Here is a 19,936-nt window from a genome sequence, read left to right on the forward strand (position 1 = left end):
ATGGAGTGTAGTTGGAATAAAGAAGAGGAATTTTCAACAGGTAGAGAGGTCTCACAGAGGAGAAGGAAACTGAAAGGGAGAATTATGATGGTAGATAAGACAAACATAGTGTTGTAAAGGTCCTTGAGAAGGAAATCTAGCAAGAAAAAGAGAATTCTGGGAGATCAAGGGAAATGAGACTTAACCAGTAGTTTGGGGAAGCCATCAACTTCTTCAGTTGTGTGTCATCAACAAGACACTAATTTTAAGTCGATTGAGGAAAAACATGGCATGTGTGCCATGGGTGAAAACAGGCACAATTTCCACAAGAGTTTTGCTGTCATCAGAGCAGTAAAAGGGGGTCTTTAGTAAAGAAGAACATGGTTTCTAGAATGTAAGAGGCCAAAAGGAGAGCAAGTTGGTACACAAGGTGATGATTTTGTCTTTTGAAATATTTTGACCTAATAGAAAGGCATTCAAGTGAAAAATACTCGGACATTTGGTAATATAAATTTGAACACAGAGAAAAATAACTGGCATAAATATTTAGGAGCCTTTTGCATAGAGAGAAGAGGTAGAACTGAGGATGTAGATGAGTTCTGATAGGAAGAGCATAGAGTAAAAAGAGCGAAGAGATCAAGGTTAAGCTTTAGGAAACATACTATTAATAAAACGAGAAGAAAATAATTGAGAAAATAGGTTGCATAGATTATATGTCAAAGAAAACAAGGAAAAAGAGTTTTAATACATTTTTTAAGAGGTTTTTCTTCAAGTTCTGTGATCTTATAAATGTATAGTTTGTATTCTGTACTATGAAGACAGATTTGCAGCAAACACTGGTATTAAATATATAACTTAAGAACCGTGGGATGCTTCAGATAGTAGTTTTAAATTGTAAATCAGTGGGTTGATGCTCTTTGCTTTTCTGTTTTGGTAATTGTTCCCCTCATTGTTTTGCAGTTTCTCAAAAGCTAAGTTAAAGATAGTGCTGGGTTCATATTCATCCTTTTCTTCTCTTCCATCTGTTCTTCTTCTTTTTCCATCATCATCATCATCATCATCAAAATAATCATCACTATCAAAACTGCAGTAAATTGATTAATTTTGCATTTTCATAATACAGAACTATTTTTTTTTATAATTTTCTCTCAAGGGCCATGCATTTTAGTAGAGTAGGATGTATTTATAGCAGTTTCACATTTATGCTGAGTGCTTGTTAATGCTCACTCCAAAGACTGACATGATTCCTGTCCTACAGTCTTTCAATTTCTTAGAAAACAGAATCAAGAGGAAAAGAAAAAGTCAGGAAAACACCATATATGTTTATTTATGGTAACATATTAAAACCACAAATATATGATATTACTGGAATACTTGGGCAAAATTTCCTTCTGTTTAGGTTAATTGCTATAAGCACATATAGAGGAATAGTGTAGAAATGTGTATGCAGGGTCAATGGCCAAATAAATATCTTACCAATCAATGGAATAAAAATGGACTGTATCCATTAAAAATGGACTGTGTGACACCCCTTCTGAGGAGTATAATTAGTTCATGTTCAGTATGGTGATGTGGTCTCTCTTCCTTCTCTCTCTCTCTCTCTCCCTCATCCTCATTATCTCTCACTCTTCTGACTGACATCCTTCTATTAGTAATTAGACATGGACCTATTGACCTAAGAGGAAGTCATTGTCTTCCCTTGTTCCTCAGAACATTCCTCCAAGACCACTTGCCCCCTAATTCATGTTGACCTGACTCATGTCTGTCTTCCCCATCACCAATATCTTAGTTCAATAGCTCATCATTCTTTTCTGGATTAACACCATGGCCTCTTCATTTGTATTCTGCCTCCTTTGTTTCACTTCACTCCAATGAACCCTTTTCCCTTCTTCCCCTGCCTTCTCCTGTCTTAGTCATTGTGCTTATGGAAATTATGAATGACAGACCAAGGGTACGACACATTGAAAAATAGATGGAGGCAGGGAGACATTGAAATTGGAATTAGGACTAGTTAGGAAGCTATATTTGATCCAGATTCCTTTTCTCCAGGGCAGAATTGACAATGTCTACATAGAGCACCCATTACACCCCATATATCTTCCTTTACAGCACCAGTGCATTTGTGTGTTTGCATGTATAACATCACTACTAAATTGTAAGCTCCTCAAGGTCGGGGGCCATGCCAAACATTGCAGACCCTGACATTTAGTAAGCTTTCCATGATACATAAATAAAATATAGGGCTAAATAGGACTATTATGAGAAAGAATGGAGTAGAGAAAATGAGTGGGAAAGATGTTGGATATGGAATCAAATGAGCTTGGCCACAGACTGGCCCTTCATTGGCAACGAAGAGGGAGGGATCAAATGTATCTGTAGAACTTTGAACTTGGGTGACCAGGAGTGAAATAAGTCAGAATTGATGAATTTGCTTCTTAGGTTGATTTTGAGGTTCTTTAGATAATGTTAATTTTAGGTATATGAACTATTTTCAGCAGTCAATTCAGATTTGGGGCCTAAGGCTTTGGAGAAAGTTTTGGTTTAGAGGTAAAAATGTGCCAATGAATGACATGAACTGAAGACAGTAAGTAGTAAATCAGGGAAGGAAAGCCTTCATCAGATGCTTGGGGAAAGCCTTCATCAGATGCTCTTTTTAAGGAATTTGGATGATGATAGAGGTAGAAAATGAGTCACTGACAAGTTCCTTGGAAAGTGTACATACAGTCATTAAACCCAGGAAAGGAGAATTTTGAAGACAGTGTGATAAAAAGTGTCAGCTATTATACAGACGTTGAGGGTTGTGTCCTATTTAAATAATACGATATTAGAATACTACTTCAGAATATTTACTCATAAATTAAATAGGTTTTTTTCTTAGAAAGCAACTAAGTTAAAACAGAGCATTTTGAATGCTGCAGAGACAAAAGTGGTAAAAATTCTCTCCTCTGTCATCTGTGGTTTAATAAAATTCCTTTTATTGGTTTTTCTTGGAACCATATCCCCCCAGCCACACAGTCAAGCAGAATCCAGTGATAGAAGCCAAAGTGATAAAAGCTAAGTGTTTTGATTTAGCCTATTGTCACATTCAACTTTGCCTGCTCATTATTTGGTATCAAAACAAGCAATAGATTTCGGTTTCTTGACAGAATTCAAGCTGACACCTTGCCTATCCTCGGTCCTAGATCTAGGGATACTCTAATCCGATTTTCTCTTGATTATTTCCCTTTTCCTAAACATTTATGGGTTGAATGAGCATAAGGGAGCCCTGTTAGGTCCTAGCAATCCTTCAGGTGCAACAGGCCATGCTGTTAGTGTTTACTCCAGAACAGCCCACAGGTGACCAAGGGAAGAGGATGCCATTTTTCACTTCTACCCTCAATTCTTGGATGGTGGTAAATACAGAAGATACTATTGGTCTGGAGAGAGTGGAATCATTATGTCAGGCAGGAAACCAAGTTCCCCCCTCCCCCCCTTCTTTAATAAAAGAAAACTCAGATAAGGGCATGAGCAGTAAATGGCCCGTTGCAAATGAGGAGCACAGTGATTATGGGAGTTTTGCAGTCTGAAAGTCTAGGAAAGATCATTGGAAAACCCCAGAGCATGTTTCATTATATATCACTTGTTTTGTTTATTGGTAACAGTTGGCCATTCATTTTTGGTGGAAGCACCTCCTTAGAAACACCCAATAACATTATCTACACCTGTCCAAGAATAAACTCGGGTGATCAAGAGTTAAGAGTGGGTTGGGTCCTCATAGTCTTGGCTTCCTTGATATATTAGGAAGGGGCTTCTGATCACCATCTATTCCCTGGGTTTCTTTTCTATACTCTTGTCCCTCTGACTTCTATTTGGCCTAATTAGTTAGTACCAGGATTTTCCAGCTGGTGATTTGGAATCCCATGAAATCTACTAAATGGAGTGATACCATGTCAAATCTCTACAAATATCAGTTTTGGGGGAGGTATTGTTTGTGATCATAGTATTCCCAAACAGGGTCCATTTCTTCATAAATTGTAACAGCAATTCTGGGCATGATGGTGTACACCTATAATCCCAGTGGCTCAGGGAGCTCAGACAGTAGGATCCTGAGTTTAAAGCCAGCCTCAGCAACACAGAGAATTCCTAAGCAACTCTGTGGAACCCTGTCTCTAAATAAAATACAAAAAGGGCAGAGGGTGTGACTCAATGGTTAAGTGCCCCTGGGTTCAATCACCTGTATCAAAAAAAGAAAAAAGAAAAAAAATCGTAACAGCAACTTGTTCTCAACTGGTTTGTCCTGAATAATGGGAATACTTGGTCCAATCATACAGGTTGCTGATATTCCAAGTACATTTGGAATGAATTTGAACTCAAATCCCAACTCTGTCACCTAAAAGCTTTGTGAGTTTGCCCAAGTCATCTGATTTCACTCAGCCTTCTTTCTTTCATCTGTAAAATGAGATGATGGTGGTACCTCAAAGGATGGTTCTGATAATTATAGACAATTTGAAACATAAAGCATTTAGCATTGTTCTTGGCACTTAGTACCTATCTTTATTGCTGTTAGACAAAGAACTGGGTGCTTCAACACCCCTGGCCAGTGTAGTGTTCCCAGAGCCTCCCACACGTCAGAAAACCCTATCAACTTTATCTCTGAAAGTTTTCTGGAATCTTACCCCACCCCTTTCCTCCACTTCCCACCATTACTTCTCTGGCCTTTATATCGCCTTCTTTTACTTGGATTTTCTGCAGTGCACTCTACACCGCTGCCATAGAATTCTTTGTAAATCTTTTTTCCTTATTTTTTTCCTCTGCTCCAATACCTGCACTGTCTCCTCAGAGCTCAGCTTTGTATTTAAGACTGGGATGTGGCATGAGCCTGCTTTATCAACTTAATCATCTATTTTTCATTTTCTTCATGCGTTTCTCCCCCGATGCACACATCACCCCCAAGCCAGTCATAATTCCTTTTGTAGGACTTTTTATACTTTTGCGCTATATATGTCATGTTGCTGTCACTTTTCAAGTCGTATTTTCTGCTATTTTTTCCCCCTCTTCTTTTTAATTCACAACCTACGTGGCCACAATGCCAACCTGCCTCTTTACTCTCCTACCTGCTTGGGAAATCAGTACTTTGGAGCTCACATTGAACTTTCTCAGGTGGATGGAAGAAGTCTTCTGGGGTGTGACACAGGTATCTATTCCCACTAACCTGGGAGAATTCAGCCACAATGACTACTCTCTATGAATATGCCACAAGTCCTCACCCTTGCCTCCTTCACCCTTGCTATTTCTCTGACCTTCTTTCTCACTCATGCCACTCAAGGAGTCTCACTCTATCCTTTGGAAGGCATTTCCTTCTGACCTCCTCTCACTCCCTGTAGCTTGAATAAGGAATTTATACCTGCTTTCACGGTAATTTGGAAATTTTCTTTTAAAAACCTTTGTCATGCAAATTATTAATTCTGCCTTTTCTTTTCTTTTGGTATCAGGGATTGAACCAAATGGTGCTTAGCCACTGAGCCACATCCCCAACCCTTTTTATTTTTATTATTATTATTTTTTATTTTGACATAGGGTCTCACTAAGTTGCTTAGGGTCTCACTAAGTTGCTAAAGCTGGTTTTGAGCCTATGATCCTTCTGCCCCAGCCTCCCTAGCCATGGGGATTACAGTCATGTGCCCCCATGCTCAGCTAATTTTGATCTTTTTTGGATTATATTACCAACAGAGGTCTTCCTTGTTATATCTTTTTTTCTCTTTCTATTTCCAGGAGCATGATATTGAATAAAAATACTTAATGGGTGTGAATAAATGTATATGTCTGTTTTCCTTTATAAAGTGAGCTCTTTGAGGGAAGAGCTAATGATTTTTCTGCTTTTTATGCCCCACATTGGCTAGCATGGCTCTTTGTGTATAGTAATTGCTCAATGAATGGCCAGTGAATAAATAATGATATACATGTCTGTCTGACTTTCACAGAATATACTAAAGGAATATACTAATACTCTTCAGGGAAGAAATGATGTCACACACACATACACACAAATAGCTGCTAGTACAATAATTTTTACATAGTTAACTTTGATTCTTATGTTTAATTACTGCTTTGAGGTAAACTTCAGTTATGGTGGATTATGAGTCAGTCTTCTCTATACTATGTAAGCATGTACTTTGATAAAACCTGGGGCAGGTGCAAAAGCCTTGTAGCTAAGTTTTGCTGGTAGTTTATGCTTTAGAGACTGGTTGCACCCTAGGGAGTGGATTACAAAAGTTGATGGAGCTGGAGAATTTTCCATTAGGATTTGGTTCTTCTTCCATAAACCATGAGCAGCCCATGGATAGCAAGCCTCACAGGAGGTAAGCTTCAGTCCTAGGGTTTATTGCAGGTCAAACTCTAATGGGGGCTAGGGAATGAGCAGAGGGAGAGTGTCCCCCAAAGCTCATGTGTGAGATGATGCAAGAAAATTTATAGGTGAAATGATTGGGTTATAAGAACTTTAACCTAATCTGTGCATTAATCCGCTGATAGGGATTAACTGGGTGGTAACTGTAGGTAGGTAGGGTGTGGCTGGAGAAGGTGGATCACGTGGGGTATGCCTTTGGGGTTTGTATTTTATCCCTGGAGAGGGACCTCTCTCCCTGCTTCCTGTTTGTCATGTCTTGAGTTATGTCCTTTTGCTGTGAGGTTCTGTCTCACCTTGGGCCCAGAGCTATGAAATCTTCCACTTGTGGAGTGAAACCATGGCCCCAAATAAACTTTTCCTCCTCTGAAATTGTTCTCATCAGATCTTTTAGTCACTGTGGCAAAAAAGTTGGCTAAAACAGAGAGTGTGTTCATTTTCTCTTGCTGCGGTAACAAAATACCACAAACATGGTGGCTTAAAACAATCTCACTGTTCTGGGAGATCAGAAGTCCAAAATCAAATTTCTTGGGTTAAGATCAAGATGTTGGTAAGGCTGTGCTTCCTCTGCAGGTTCTAGGGGAGCCTTTTTCCTTGCACCTTCTCATTTCTGGTAGCTGCCACCATTCCCTGGCTCATGGCTGCAGCCTTTCCATATCTGCCTCTGTCTCTTCTGTTTATGTCCAATCTCCCTCTGTTTCCCTCTTATAAGATTATGGGTGATTGCATTTAGAGTCTACCTGGAGAACACAGGGTGATCTCATTGTAAGATCCTTTACTTATGTGTTCAAAGAGTCTTTTTAATAAAGGACTGTTTGGGGGGTTCCAGTGATTAGGATATGATTTCTGTGGGAACATTATTCTGCCTAATACAGAGACAGACTTAAGGTGCTTGTTTTCCTAGCAACATGGTTTGCTTTCAGACATACCTTATGAGTAACCAACTTCAAAACTGTTGGTCCATTTGAAAAAAGCCAAGGGCTGCTGTCAGGAAGGGTCTAATTTAGATCAATCTAATGCCACTGAACAGATGTGTATGGCAACCTTCCCAGCTCTCATTATGAAAATAAACCATTCATTATCCTTATTATGGAGGAGCTGATAAGTAACTGGAAGAACTGGTCCCAGTTCCGGGCAAGGTATCAGTGGCAGCCAGTTCCTACCATCTGGCTATCGTGGGTGAAAGTGGTCCAGTTCTGAGGGAACAGGTGTACTCAGTTGGTCTGGTACTGACCCTTCTGTGTCCAGCAGTAGCTCTTTCCATCTGTTTCACCAGGAGGGTCACAAAGGATGTAGGTGGTCCCTGGCAGGGGAACTGACATGGTATCAAGAGAGTACTGAGCTCTTTAGGGGGGGCATCCCATACAAGGTTGGAATAGAGACTTCACCAAATTTTGAATTAGGAAAGAACTTCAACAGTTGAAATTGGAATGCAGGCATAACCTGGATCCTCCACTGCCTTTCCATCCCTCTCACACAAGCCTAAGAAGGACACAGTATCCAGGAGAGGGCCTCCTTAGTGCTTTGACAGGTGTCCCTGGGCAGGTCTCATTCATATCTACTTGACTCCAACCTGCAAGCTGACCACAGATGAGAACCCCAATTTTCTAGTGACTTCTTTCAATACACTAACTGGGTAAATTTGGTTAAATGAGAGATCCTAAAGAAACCTTAGTTTCTTTTTTTGTTGTGGGATAGTAATAATAGTTGAGAACATCGACTCCAAAGCTGGTCTTTGTTGCTATTCTAGGTCTACCCTCTAATGGCTGTGTAACCTCAGGTAGATGGTAAAAGTCTCTGATTCCCAGTTTCTTAGTTTCTTTATCTGTAAAATGAGGATGATAGTTCCAGGGATTGTCTAAGCATGTTTCGTATACTTAATCTTCAAATCCTTACAACTCTGTAGGGGAAGTATAACATTTTATCCCACTTTACCAGTGAGAAAACTGAGGAATGAAGAGCTTAAGGAGCCTACCCAGGTTACACAGTAACAAGGAGTAGAACAAGGTAGTGTGGCCTCTGCACATGTACTTGGTAACTATGTTTTATACTACTGCTCAATCCTTGGTTTATAAGAATAAAATATGGTGGTCATCCATACCAAATTACCTTGGAAAGTTCTGGGTTACATGTGCTGTCCAGTGTGTTATTAATAATGCCCTCATTTACTGTCCAAAGCAGGGTCTTGTCTTAGTTTGAATTTTTTCCCCATCAGGATTAAAAATATAAAAGACTTTTAATTTATAATAGTTTCCCATATCTTGCCTAAAGTTTGATATCTTACGATAATAGAACATTGAAATACTATAGAAATGGGCACAATAAATCAAGTGAGGAGTGAGTCATCAGAAGAATTATAGTTGGCACCTAAGAGCCAAGGCTTAGAAAAGCTATCTTTAAACGTGATTTGTGTCACTGGTAGTGAAATTCATTTTAGGTGGGTTTTGTGTGGCATAAGGGACATCTAGTGGTTATCTAGGTCTCTGCAGATTTACTAAAGGCATCATAAAGTAAGAGGTGTAAATATTGGAGCAAAGTACCATCACCTTGAAGGGAGCCCCAAGAAAGGAGGGGGCTTCTTCATTGCATGACTCTTTATTAGAAAGTTAACAAAAAGTAGAGAAACAATTTTCAGAAAAAGCTAATTTGAGCCCTAGCATGGCTAACTATACCATTGTCAATTTGTTATCTTCTGTATCGAGTTGGAAATGATTTTGTTATCAGCTCCCTGCCAGTCTGGCATATTCTTCCTATCACTTTCTCTACTTTTTCTGCTGATTGCAGAGGGGCTTTTTGGATCACTCTGAGAAGCCATCTGATGAGAGTCTTCATCAGGCTAGAAGCAGGGCTGCTTAGCAGGCCAGACAAGAAATAGTTTGTAATTGCTTTTGACAGGTAGTCCTCCTTTGGAAGTTGCTTACCCATGAGGAAGCCATGCGGTTTTGGTCCAGGTGTATTCTGTCTGAATGAGTGGGCTTCACCTTATAGGAGGTGATCCTGGGGGATCTTGCCTTCTAAGTCCCAGAACTCCTGGAGCTTACCTACTGGTCACTGCCTCGTGGTACAAATGGTGACCGTCCACAACTCTGAACTAACTGCCTTTGTCTTCTGGGATGCCTAAAATATATGTTTGTCTCCTCTGCTACTCTTGTTCCCAGTCAGCAATGCTAGACTTCTTGAAGGCTGTTTCATTGAATCTTTTTTATAGTATTTTCTCCCAATTTTCTTCAGTGGAGTTCTTCTTTCTTTAAAGCTGTTGGGCATTCCTAGTGTCATTTACTTTCTTTCAGGGTAGTAGGGAGAAGCCAGAAGTTGTTAGTCTTGGCCAATGGCTTCATCATTGAAGATTAATTCGTGCTCTTTGACTCTGTGTACATAGGATAATGGCTCTGAGTCACCTTCTCATGCTATGATGTGTTTTCTGTGGCAAGTCCAAATTACATTGTGAAGTACGAGGTGCACCCTAGTCCCTTTAACATGCTTGAGAGCAGGAGGTAGAATTGGTGCAAACTTTGTCAGCCAGTCTCTTAGAGGATCTTGCTAGAATTTGTGATTGGGTTCTGAATATTGGATCCGGCTTCCCAAAGATGGTACTTGAACCATGATTTGAATGATGAATCGCAGTTACACAGGCAGAGAATCCAGGTAAGACTTCTCTCTGGGATGTTTAGTTAGGAAAGGCAGAACTTTTGCAAGGTTTGTAGTAATGAAGTGGAAACTAGATGAAAAGGGTCTTGTGTATAATACTTAAAAGTCTGTATTGAATTCTGAAATGGATGGAGAACCACTGAAGGGCTTTTCAAGAAAGCCGTTGTTTCTAGTCCTCAGAATAAAAATAACAGTAGATTTCTAGTGATTCAGGAAGGCACCTTTTAAATTGTGTCACCTCTCTCATCAAACTGTTAAAGGCTTCCTTCTTATACTAATGGTCCCTCCATTTTCCGGTTGCATAATGTAAGTATTTTTAGAGCTTTTCATAATCAGATACCACCTACTCATCTGCTCTCAGTTCCTCTTTGTGACATGTAACTTTCACTCTAGTCAGGCTGGTGGCTTCATCAAAGAGGAATTCTAAGACAGGAAGACATGTAGGTTTCTCTGGATAGGGCTGTTCAGTACCTGCAAATATATGGGGAATGAGGGAGGTCATGTACTGAGCCTCTAGCATGTACCAGGTGTTCTACCAAATACTGGGATGTATTAGTTATCATGCTGGAAACACACAGCCCCTGTTTATAAAGCTTAAGGTCCAGAGGATCCTAACAGTGCCATTTCTGGAAAGAAGAGGGAAGAGAAATACAATCTCAGTCAAGTTTCTGATCATAAGTCATTGTACATTTATTGGTGTGGCAAATATTTATCATTCTAATTCTGATACTAAAAAAAAAATCCCCTATGAAGTATCTTCCAACATTTTTCCAAGCATGTTGGTGACAGGGAATATTTTTAATCTCCCTTGTCCCTTTCATGGTCTAAAGCTAAAGGTTTAGTGATTAATTAATATATTTATATAGATTTTTTTCTGATATTTTAGTATAGCTAGTCAATTCATCCTAAGTTAGTTTTGGTGTTAGAGGAAGACACTGAAGAAAGAGGTCCACACCCAATGCCAGCCCTCAGGGATTTGTGGTCATCCTGGTGCACTGCTCTGTGAGGAATTCTGAGGCTTTATCTGGGTTGAATAGGGAAGAGACAGAATAGAATGACAAGAGTTGATGATGAATTCCATCTACCAGGATGAATTCCTCTATCATGGTACATGTACTTGACGGCAAGGCTTTAAGAGTTAGGCAAGTTTGCTATCCCAAGATGACTAAAAATATCAGCTAGCAACCAGAAACTTTTTATTCCACTACCCATTCACAAGTCCTATCTTGAAGAACATGGTATTTGCAAGATGATTTCTTATTTCTCTGACTGGATCTGTCTATGCTAAGTTCTTGCTTTATTAACTACATAGTAGTTTAGTGGATTCTAAGAACACACCCCTTGTGATGGACTAAGTCTTTCCAGCATCCGAAACCCAGGAACTTGGTTGCAGGTAATTTTCCTATGGGATACATGGATACATGGCTGCCTGTGTCTGATCAGCCTAAAATAGCTGAATAAAGGTTCCCAGAAATTTCACTTTCATGAAAGACTAAAATTAGAAACATCACACGGATCATGCCAAGGATTGGAAGTCCTTCTGAACTTTTTTTGTCCCCTTCTGTAACCAGACATCATCATTTCCCTCTTACAAAGAATCCATCAGAAAGTCAACTTTTAAGTCTAGGTTTAACTTGAAAGGAGGTAGTAATTACTTTCATTATTAATGAGGCACTTGGCCTGACACCCATGCCTTTTGATTCATGAGGGTAGAGTAAGTTTCTGGTCCACCGCTCTCTCTGCCTCTCTGGCTGGCCTGCCTATACCCCCAGATGATGGAACAGCTTTATTCAAAATGAGGTAGGGGCTGAGGGTTTTGCTAGTTCAACATTAGTCTGCCTGGATTTTCCCTGTTACAGCAGCTTGTCTTACATTCCTTTTATCTTTCCCGGGTCAAAACCCTCACAAATGAGACCATAGATCAGAGGGTATGGGTTGGTAGGCCCCAGGGAGACCCTGCTTGCAGATGTGTTTTTGTTTAACCCAGAGAGTGTCAGGTCACAATGCATTTAAAACATCTAATGACTTGTCAACATTCAACTACTGGCTTCAAGTTGAGCTGGAGTCTTTTTGACCTTGATTTTGAGGTGAGACATTTTCTGCCAGTCTGCAATTTGGTGCCCATTTTCTACTTGTGGTACTCAGGTTTTTATCCGTGGCAGATCCCCATCACTGCTAACAAAATATAAGGCATGTAAATGGTGGTATCCATGGAATGCAGCATTTGGGGCTTTGTGCCTTAGTTCCATGTCAGCTGCGGCTCAGCAGGCAGAGTGAATTTATTGACCCTGGTTAGCAAGACCGCAGATGCAGATGTGGCCCTGGTCTTGCCAAATATTAGGTTCTTCAGACTTTGGAAGCTAAGAGGACCATCTGCTGACACATTTGCACTTGGACTTCACTGCTGGAGTTTAGTCACTGTGATAGATAATGATGTTAATGATAATGAATCCCAAAACTGTGCAAGTATATGAAAGAAAGAGAATGAATGGTCACCATTTGACATGTGTGAGTGTGTGTGTTTATGATGTCTTTTGGACATATGTATGATATATGATATACATTACATACTATGATATGTAATAAATGTCACAATGGGGGAGTCACAAACATGAACTTTTATATGTTTATATGCATATTTAATTTGGGAGTTTACTGAATCCAGAGTCCATCATTTGTTGAAACCCTGCCCTTTGAGCTAACAATACACTGAGGATCTACTCTCTCAGAAACGATTTCCTTCCTATTGACTCTATGCCAGTATATGCTGTCTGATTTTGTCCTGGATCTTCATAGAAAATAACAAAATTAATAGTGATATCTACCATTTATTGAGTCTTTTTAAGGACCTGGAATTGTGTCAAGTCTTTTTATAACTGGTTATCTTCTCTCATTTATTTCTTACAATCCCGTGTAGTCAGTTAGGTCACCTTCATTCTACGGAAGACCCTAAACGGAGACAAGTCAAATATTTTGCCTAATGTCACATAGCTGTAAGGATGGATTAGGATTGCCTAATGTCACATAGCTGGTAAGGATGGATTAGGACTCAAACCCCAGTGAGAGGAGACTCCAAAGTCCACGACCTTATGTACTTCCCTTTACTACCACTTAACTTCATCTAATTTAAAAAAGATATAAGCATTTATTAGTCACCTATCCATCAGGAGCTATTTAAGATATAATGTGTATGTATATGTGTGTGTGTGTGTGTGTGTGTGTATATATATATATATATATATATATATATATATATATATATATATATTGTTCATAAGGCATTGGAGGTCTATTGAAAAGATAAGACCTGTGCTTATTCTGAGATAACAAAGCTGAGGGTTTTAAGTGACAGGTGAGTGGAGCAGGCAGTTTAAAGGAGGGAGAAATCACAACAGACCAGTCCTTGATTGCCCGAGGCACAGAAGGGAAAGGGGGCACAGACAGTAGGATGTGTGATTCTGTGGAGACCCTAGAGCAAGATTCTTTCACAATGTTTCTTAGTCATTTGTTTTCAACCCCGATTAGAAATGTTACACAATGAAGAGATGGTTTTCTAGCTGCAAATTCTTTTAACTTTTGTTTATCGTGAAAGGTTTTAATTTCATCTTCCATCCTGAAGCTTAATTTCGCCGGATACACGATTCTTGGTTGGAGCCCATAAGTGGAAGAAACGATTTATAGTAGAGGGGATGGAGAGAGAGAAGGGGAGGGGAGGGGAGGGGAGGGGAGGGGGGACAGTGGAGAATGGGATAGACAGCAGAATACATCAGTCACTAGAAAGGCAATTTGTAAATCAATGGAAATGTAACTGATGTGACACAGCAATCTGTATACGGGTAAAAATGGGAGTTCATAACCCACTTGAATCAATCTGTGAAATATGGTATATTAAGAACTATGTAATGTTTTGAACAACCAACAATAAAATAAAAAAAAAAGATAATACGAAAATTAAAAAAAAAGAAATGTTACACAATGAGATTAGCCCAAAAGTTCTATCTGAAAGTCTTACCATCATGTGCTCTGAAGAGAAAAAGCTCTTTTCATTATCATCTGTTGTCAAAGGTTAAATCGGGTGGGAGACAGATTTATCTTTGTCTTTTGCTTATTGGGAGTAAATGGCTTTGCATTTAATGTGAAGTTGAAAAGCTTCATTGGGATTTGCAGGCAACCCTGCGGCATTCAAGGTAGGCTGACACTGGCTTCTCCATTCTGTATATCCTAGATGCTGCAGGGAATGTCCCACAAGATCCTTCCTTTCAAACATTCTTCATTGATTTGTACCAGCAGGATGGTACTCAGTGGTGGTGAAATCATACTCCTATAAATGATCTGGTCTTCCAAACTGACCTGGTGGTTTTATTTTTCCTATATGTAGACCCACAGAAAATTAAAGATGCTTTAAAAACAATAGAAAAGAAGTGCCAGGTGGTTACCTTCCTATTCCTCAATAGTAAAATAGGACCAAGAGGACCCGTGGGTGCTGCGGGAACATCCCCACATTCCTCTCTCCTTCCAGTTCCCTTGCAGGGGTGTACAGGTGTATCACTCACAACAGAACATGTGGAAGCATATTCTCAGGAGGTTGAGAACAGAGCAGCTTGAGATAAGAGGCAAGAAGGAGAGAAGAAAACCCTTCTGGGTGCAGGAACTGTCCCTAACCCTTAGAGGCATCTTCATGGGCTTGTCTTATAACTCCATTGTCATGGAAGAGTTCTTTTAATCAGTGCATCACCCAGGGCCAGAAGAGTCTCTTCTTCCAGTCAAGGCAAGTGACTTGGGCAATAGAGAAGACAGCTTGATGAGTCACAGGCATTGTTTAAAGATCAAAAATAATTCTGATTTATCGAGTAGTGAGGACCAGAAAGTACCAGAGCAGCTAGGGCAATGGGAGAGCTGGAACAGGTTCAGGTGTCCATCCTCGGCAAGGGGCACCATTTGAACAAGTTGAAGAAGAGATGAAGGGACTGTAGCCTGGGAATCCTGGTTAGCAGAGATGCAGAATGCCTGACACCTGTGCTCCTACAGAGGCCTCCCGGTGATCAATGAATGGGCAGACAGAAGAATTCCACAGAGAGAGATCTTGCCAGGTGTGAAGGGATTTGCATGTCAAGAAGGAGTTGGGTGAGATTTTTGTATATGACTAAGGGGTGTCAGCTTTATGTGTAGGAATAGGCTGCTGGAGGGCCTAGAAACCACCATCCCTGGAGAATGTTTTTGCCCCAGTGCAGTGAGACAGATAGGGGCTCATGCCCTTTGGTGGACTATGTGATCTTGGACAAGAAGCTATCCCCTCTGAGCCTCATGTCTATAAAATATCACCTATTTTACCTACTTAATATGAATGATACACAACAATGTTTTAAAATATTTATTATTATTATTATTATTATTATTATTTTTTTTTTTTTTTAGTTTTCGGTGGACACAACATCTCTGTTGGTATGTGGTGCTGAGGATCGAACCCCAGGCCGCATGCATGCCAGGCGAGCGCGCTACTGCTTGAGCCACATCCCCAGCCCCCACAACAATGTTTTTAAAGAGTCTGTCACATAGTAGCTATCTCTATATAGGTGCCAACTATTTTTACTATATTCCTGGAGCCATAGCATTCCCTACTCCTGGTATTGCTCCTGATTGTCTCAGTATCAAGGATTGTGGTGAAATACACGTATATTCATTCAGAGAGACTTTGTCTTGAGACTCTGTCCTCAGTGTTTTTTTTTTTTCCTCTGGTCTCCTGAGCATGAGTTCCAAGTCCAAACAGCAGTCTTTCCAAACCCACGGGTGCAGTAGTAAGACCAGCTTGTCACTCTTGGTGACTCTACTTCTCTTTCTCCAAGGCTCTGTGACACCTGCCCTCTTGGGAAGCCATGTCCACTTTATCTTTAATCGCTCCTTGTCAGGGCAACTTGTCAGCCAAGGCTGCTTTCTGTCACTTGATGCCACATCTCTTCCTGGTTCATTCTGTTGGTTGGAGACATTCATTTAATTGAGAGCCTGATTTTACAGAGAACACTGCTACAGACACTGATTCACTGTGGGAGGTCTGGCAGGGCTTCCTGCCTCCATGTCCTGGCACACCGGCCCAGGGTGCCAGTAGGCTTCGGCATGGCCACAGCTGGGTGGATGGGGAAGGTGAGGATGCTAGCCCCGGAGCTTCCAGCTGAGCGTTGCTGGGCTGCAAGAGCTTTGCCTTCCTTGGTGGAAGATCCTGCACAGAGCATCATTTCAGGGTCCTATCTGTTTCCAACAGAGTCTTAACATGGAGGAGGATGAAGACTTGCTGTGCTTTTTTTCAGGTCTGGGTGCCAGTTTAGATCTTCAATGTTCTGCCACATATGACTTCCCATTTGATCTTGACAACAGCCCTAGGAGGACAAAGGGGACAATTTGTAGCATGTCATCATCGAGGATCCCTCTTTTGGAAATGAATAAAGTGAGATTTAGAAAGATCACACACCTGTCAGTGAGAAAGGTGTTGGTGTTTTGTTTGTTTGTTTTTAACCACAGTGTAGACTCCGTGTAACAGCCAAGTCATTTCAGGGCTATCGGTAGAGAGAGCTCTCCTTCCAAAAGGCTCTGAGAGAAGTCAGGTTATCTCTGTCTGGCCAGTTCCTGGCCCTTGATTCTCCTGTGCATCTCTCCAGAGGTCTGCATTCTGCTTATTCACCTTCTGTCCCAGCCTCACCTATGTGTCCTTCTCACAGAAGCGTTGGTTTTCAGGTCCTTTTTAAAGGCCTTTTTCTTTCCTCCTGTCCCCAGCCTCCTTGTAGGGATGCCTGAGTGCTCTTTCCATTTACTGTTCAATGGAGCCAAACCTCTGTCTGTCCCTTTGGAATTAATTATTATCATCCATTAATAATTAACCTCTACGACGAGCGCTACTCATAGGCATTTCACCCAAATGCAGAAAAGGCCAAAGTCTGGCTATGACAGGGATCTCTCACATGCTGAAGCATAATAGTGGGGCTTAGGAAGAAGCCCTGAAACTATTTCCTTTCTGGTTCACTCACTTGAGCATCTGCCTGAGGATCCTGCAGTTTCCCTTTGTGCATGGCCAGTCCCATGAAGCTAGAACAAGAAAGCTGGGTATGACTGACATTCCACAAAGATGACAATGAGCTTCATAAGCATTTCTGAGGAGGCTTCATTTCAAGTGTGGCTTCTGGAGCCAACTACCTGGGTCTGGTCCTACTCTGTGAACATGGGCTAGTTTGTCAACTACTTCCTGTGTCTACTTTTGCATCTGAAAAATGAGGGGATGGTTATAGGTATCCCAAGTGGGTGTTGTCAGGACTTAATGGGCTGGCGGGTGATAAATCTTACCTACAGCACCTGATAGTAAGTGCTCAATAAATGATGAAATCATTATTATTCTCAGTGGTATTGGTGATGGTTAAGTCCACTGTCAAGGTTACATAATTGGGGAAGCATTTTTAAAGCTTTTTCTTAGTAATATAGCCCTCTTGTAACCTTGTAATACCTAGCAAGAGGCAAACATTTTAGCTTGGTTCTTTCTTGGTGATGGAAGAGAAAAGGGAAATTGTTCTAGTTGGGTGTTAGGGATCAAACGATATGAACTGAAGGGACTCATGTGATTATTTTTCTCTCACTGAAATAGATTGTGAGACTTATTTTGCTTCCTAGACCTTGCTGAAGAGTCTGAAAATGGAAACGATAATGCAGGCTTCTCAGAGGTGTGGAAAGAATAAAATGAGATTAAGATAACCAACACTTCCTCCCAAGGAGCCCAGGCCATTGTGCTCTTACTGTGTGCTCTTTTTACATGGTTTATGTGCATTAAATGATTTTATTCTTACAAAATAGTTTACCCTTATAGTCCCATGCCCAGAGGAGGAAGCTGACCCATAGAAGTTATTTTGCCAAAGATATCTAGCTTGAAAATAGTAGGCACAGGGTTTAGACCTAAATCTGGGTCCTGGCTTAGAATTTGAATACGATAATAGAAAGGAAATAACAAGGGGTTACATACTAAACCCCATTCATTGTTTAGTTCTTTTTTCTTCCACTTTTCTCCCTGCTTATTATCTTTTGGCTGTCAAAGATCAGAAAACTGAGACCTGTCCCAGGGTGCTATATCAATAAGAGTAAATTATCAATGTATTAATAAGAGTAATAAGTATATTAATAAGAGTAAAAATTTTTGAAATTCTGATTTTGGGGAATAGGATGAGACTGAGTGAGGCATCCTCTCCTTCCCTTCTTAGTCTCCCACTCTGGGCAACGGGTATGGTCAGGAAGAATTGTGCTGGTGCCTTGGGTAGTATGTAGGGGCAGAGAGCCCTGCTGGACCCCCTTCTAGGACAAATCACTATGGGTACAGTGTTCTGTTAATTCTGACTCTCAACTAAATAAATGTCCCCAACAGACTGAATCAGGGTTTCAGGCTATCTCATTCTACCACCACACACTCAATGTGCAAAAATCATGGATCCTCTTCTCCAAAAACTCATGATTTTTTTTTAAAAAGAAATGTATGCAAATGATTTTAAAAACATGAAACAGGAAGATGCTGCAAAAAGTAAGTCTCCCTCCCAATCCAATTCCCAGAGACAAATTTATAGTTCCTTGTGCTTCTTTTCAAAGATATTTTATGCTTATATGAACATGTATAATAATTCTCCCCATCCCTCCCCATTTTTATACAATGATAATGTAATTCTGTTCTGTTTCTTGCTGATTTCATTTAATGATATGACTTGGAGGGCCTTCAGGTCAAAGCCAGAAGCAATATCTCATTTTAAAGGCTGCATAATATTCCATTATAAAGATGTGCCATGTGTTTTTGATGGTCATTTAGGTTGTTTCTGATTTTTTACTAAGGATTCAGTAAATATCTTTGTATCAAAGTGTTTATATCCATTCAATTCAATCTCTTGTGCAAGTAAAACTTGCACACACATGTTGTATAACTTTCTGTCAATACAAGATATTGGCCAGAAGGAGAAAGACAAAAGAAGCATCATGGGAATGCAGAGGCCTATTCAGTGCACAGGTGCATGGATGGATGCTGCTCATGAGATTGATTCATATGGCACATTTGTTTGGCTTTTGACAGGTTGTTTATAAGAATAATGACATCCGTCTGGAGCTGTCTCGTCTGGCACGGATTGGGGACACAAAAATGAAAATCTATGGTGAAGTTGTGTTCAAGTGTGAGAATGTGGCCACACTGGACCCCATCAACTTTGAGACCCCAGAGGCTTACATCAGCTTGCCCAAATGGAACACCAAACGAATGGGCTCTATCTCCTTTGACTTCCGTACCACTGAGCCCAATGGCCTGATCCTCTTCACTCATGGGAAGCCCCAAGAGAGGAAGGATGCTCGGAGCCAAAAGAACACAAAAGTTGACTTCTTTGCTGTGGAACTTCTCGATGGCAACCTGTACTTGCTGCTCGATATGGGCTCAGGCACCATCAAAGTGAAAGCCACCCAGAAGAAAGCCAATGATGGGGAATGGTACCATGTGGATATTCAGCGCGATGGCAGATCAGGTAGGGAAAAGCCAGGGTGTGTGACTGAGGGTAGAGGGCAGCTGTAGCACTGCAGTTCTTCCTGGCTTTATTTATTTATTTTTTAATTTTAATTTTTGCATTTGCAGGGTTGTTGATTTTTTTTGTCTCTTCTCTTTAATGGTTGTGGTAACATTGTTTTTGAACAAAACACCTTCCTCATGGATGCTACACATTCTCCAGCTCATCTCCCTTGCTCTGTGCGATCCTTTCAGGGACAACTCTAAGACCCTGGAACTAAGGATAGTTTTACAAATAGCATCACCCCTCCCCCCAAAGCAACTGTCATGTCACTGGTACAGCATTCCCCCCTTTTCTTCTCCTTCTTTTTCTCATCACCATGGAAACCAAGTGTGACATCACAGATGCTGCATTATGGGATTATTCT

The 19,936-nt window shown here is 40.6% G+C and overlaps 1 protein-coding gene across 14 annotated transcripts in view; it reads left to right on the forward strand.

The window, feature by feature from the left end:
* Window positions 1-19,936, forward strand: part of NRXN3 (neurexin 3) — a gene marked incomplete at its 5' end in the record, with an annotated part of 1,519,183 nt that overhangs the window by 424,718 nt on the left and 1,074,529 nt on the right. For all 14 annotated transcript variants that reach the window (XM_081291921.1, XM_081291923.1, XM_081291922.1 and 11 more), the window contains one exon: window positions 19,092-19,530. In XM_081291921.1, coding sequence (XP_081148047.1) covers window positions 19,092-19,530 — 439 coding nt within the window. The remainder of the gene's footprint in view (window positions 1-19,091; window positions 19,531-19,936) is intronic.

The sequence above is a fragment of the Spermophilus citellus genome (assembly GCF_964194105.1).
Source record: "Spermophilus citellus genome assembly, chromosome: 4".
Lineage (NCBI taxonomy): Eukaryota > Metazoa > Chordata > Mammalia > Rodentia > Sciuridae > Spermophilus > Spermophilus citellus.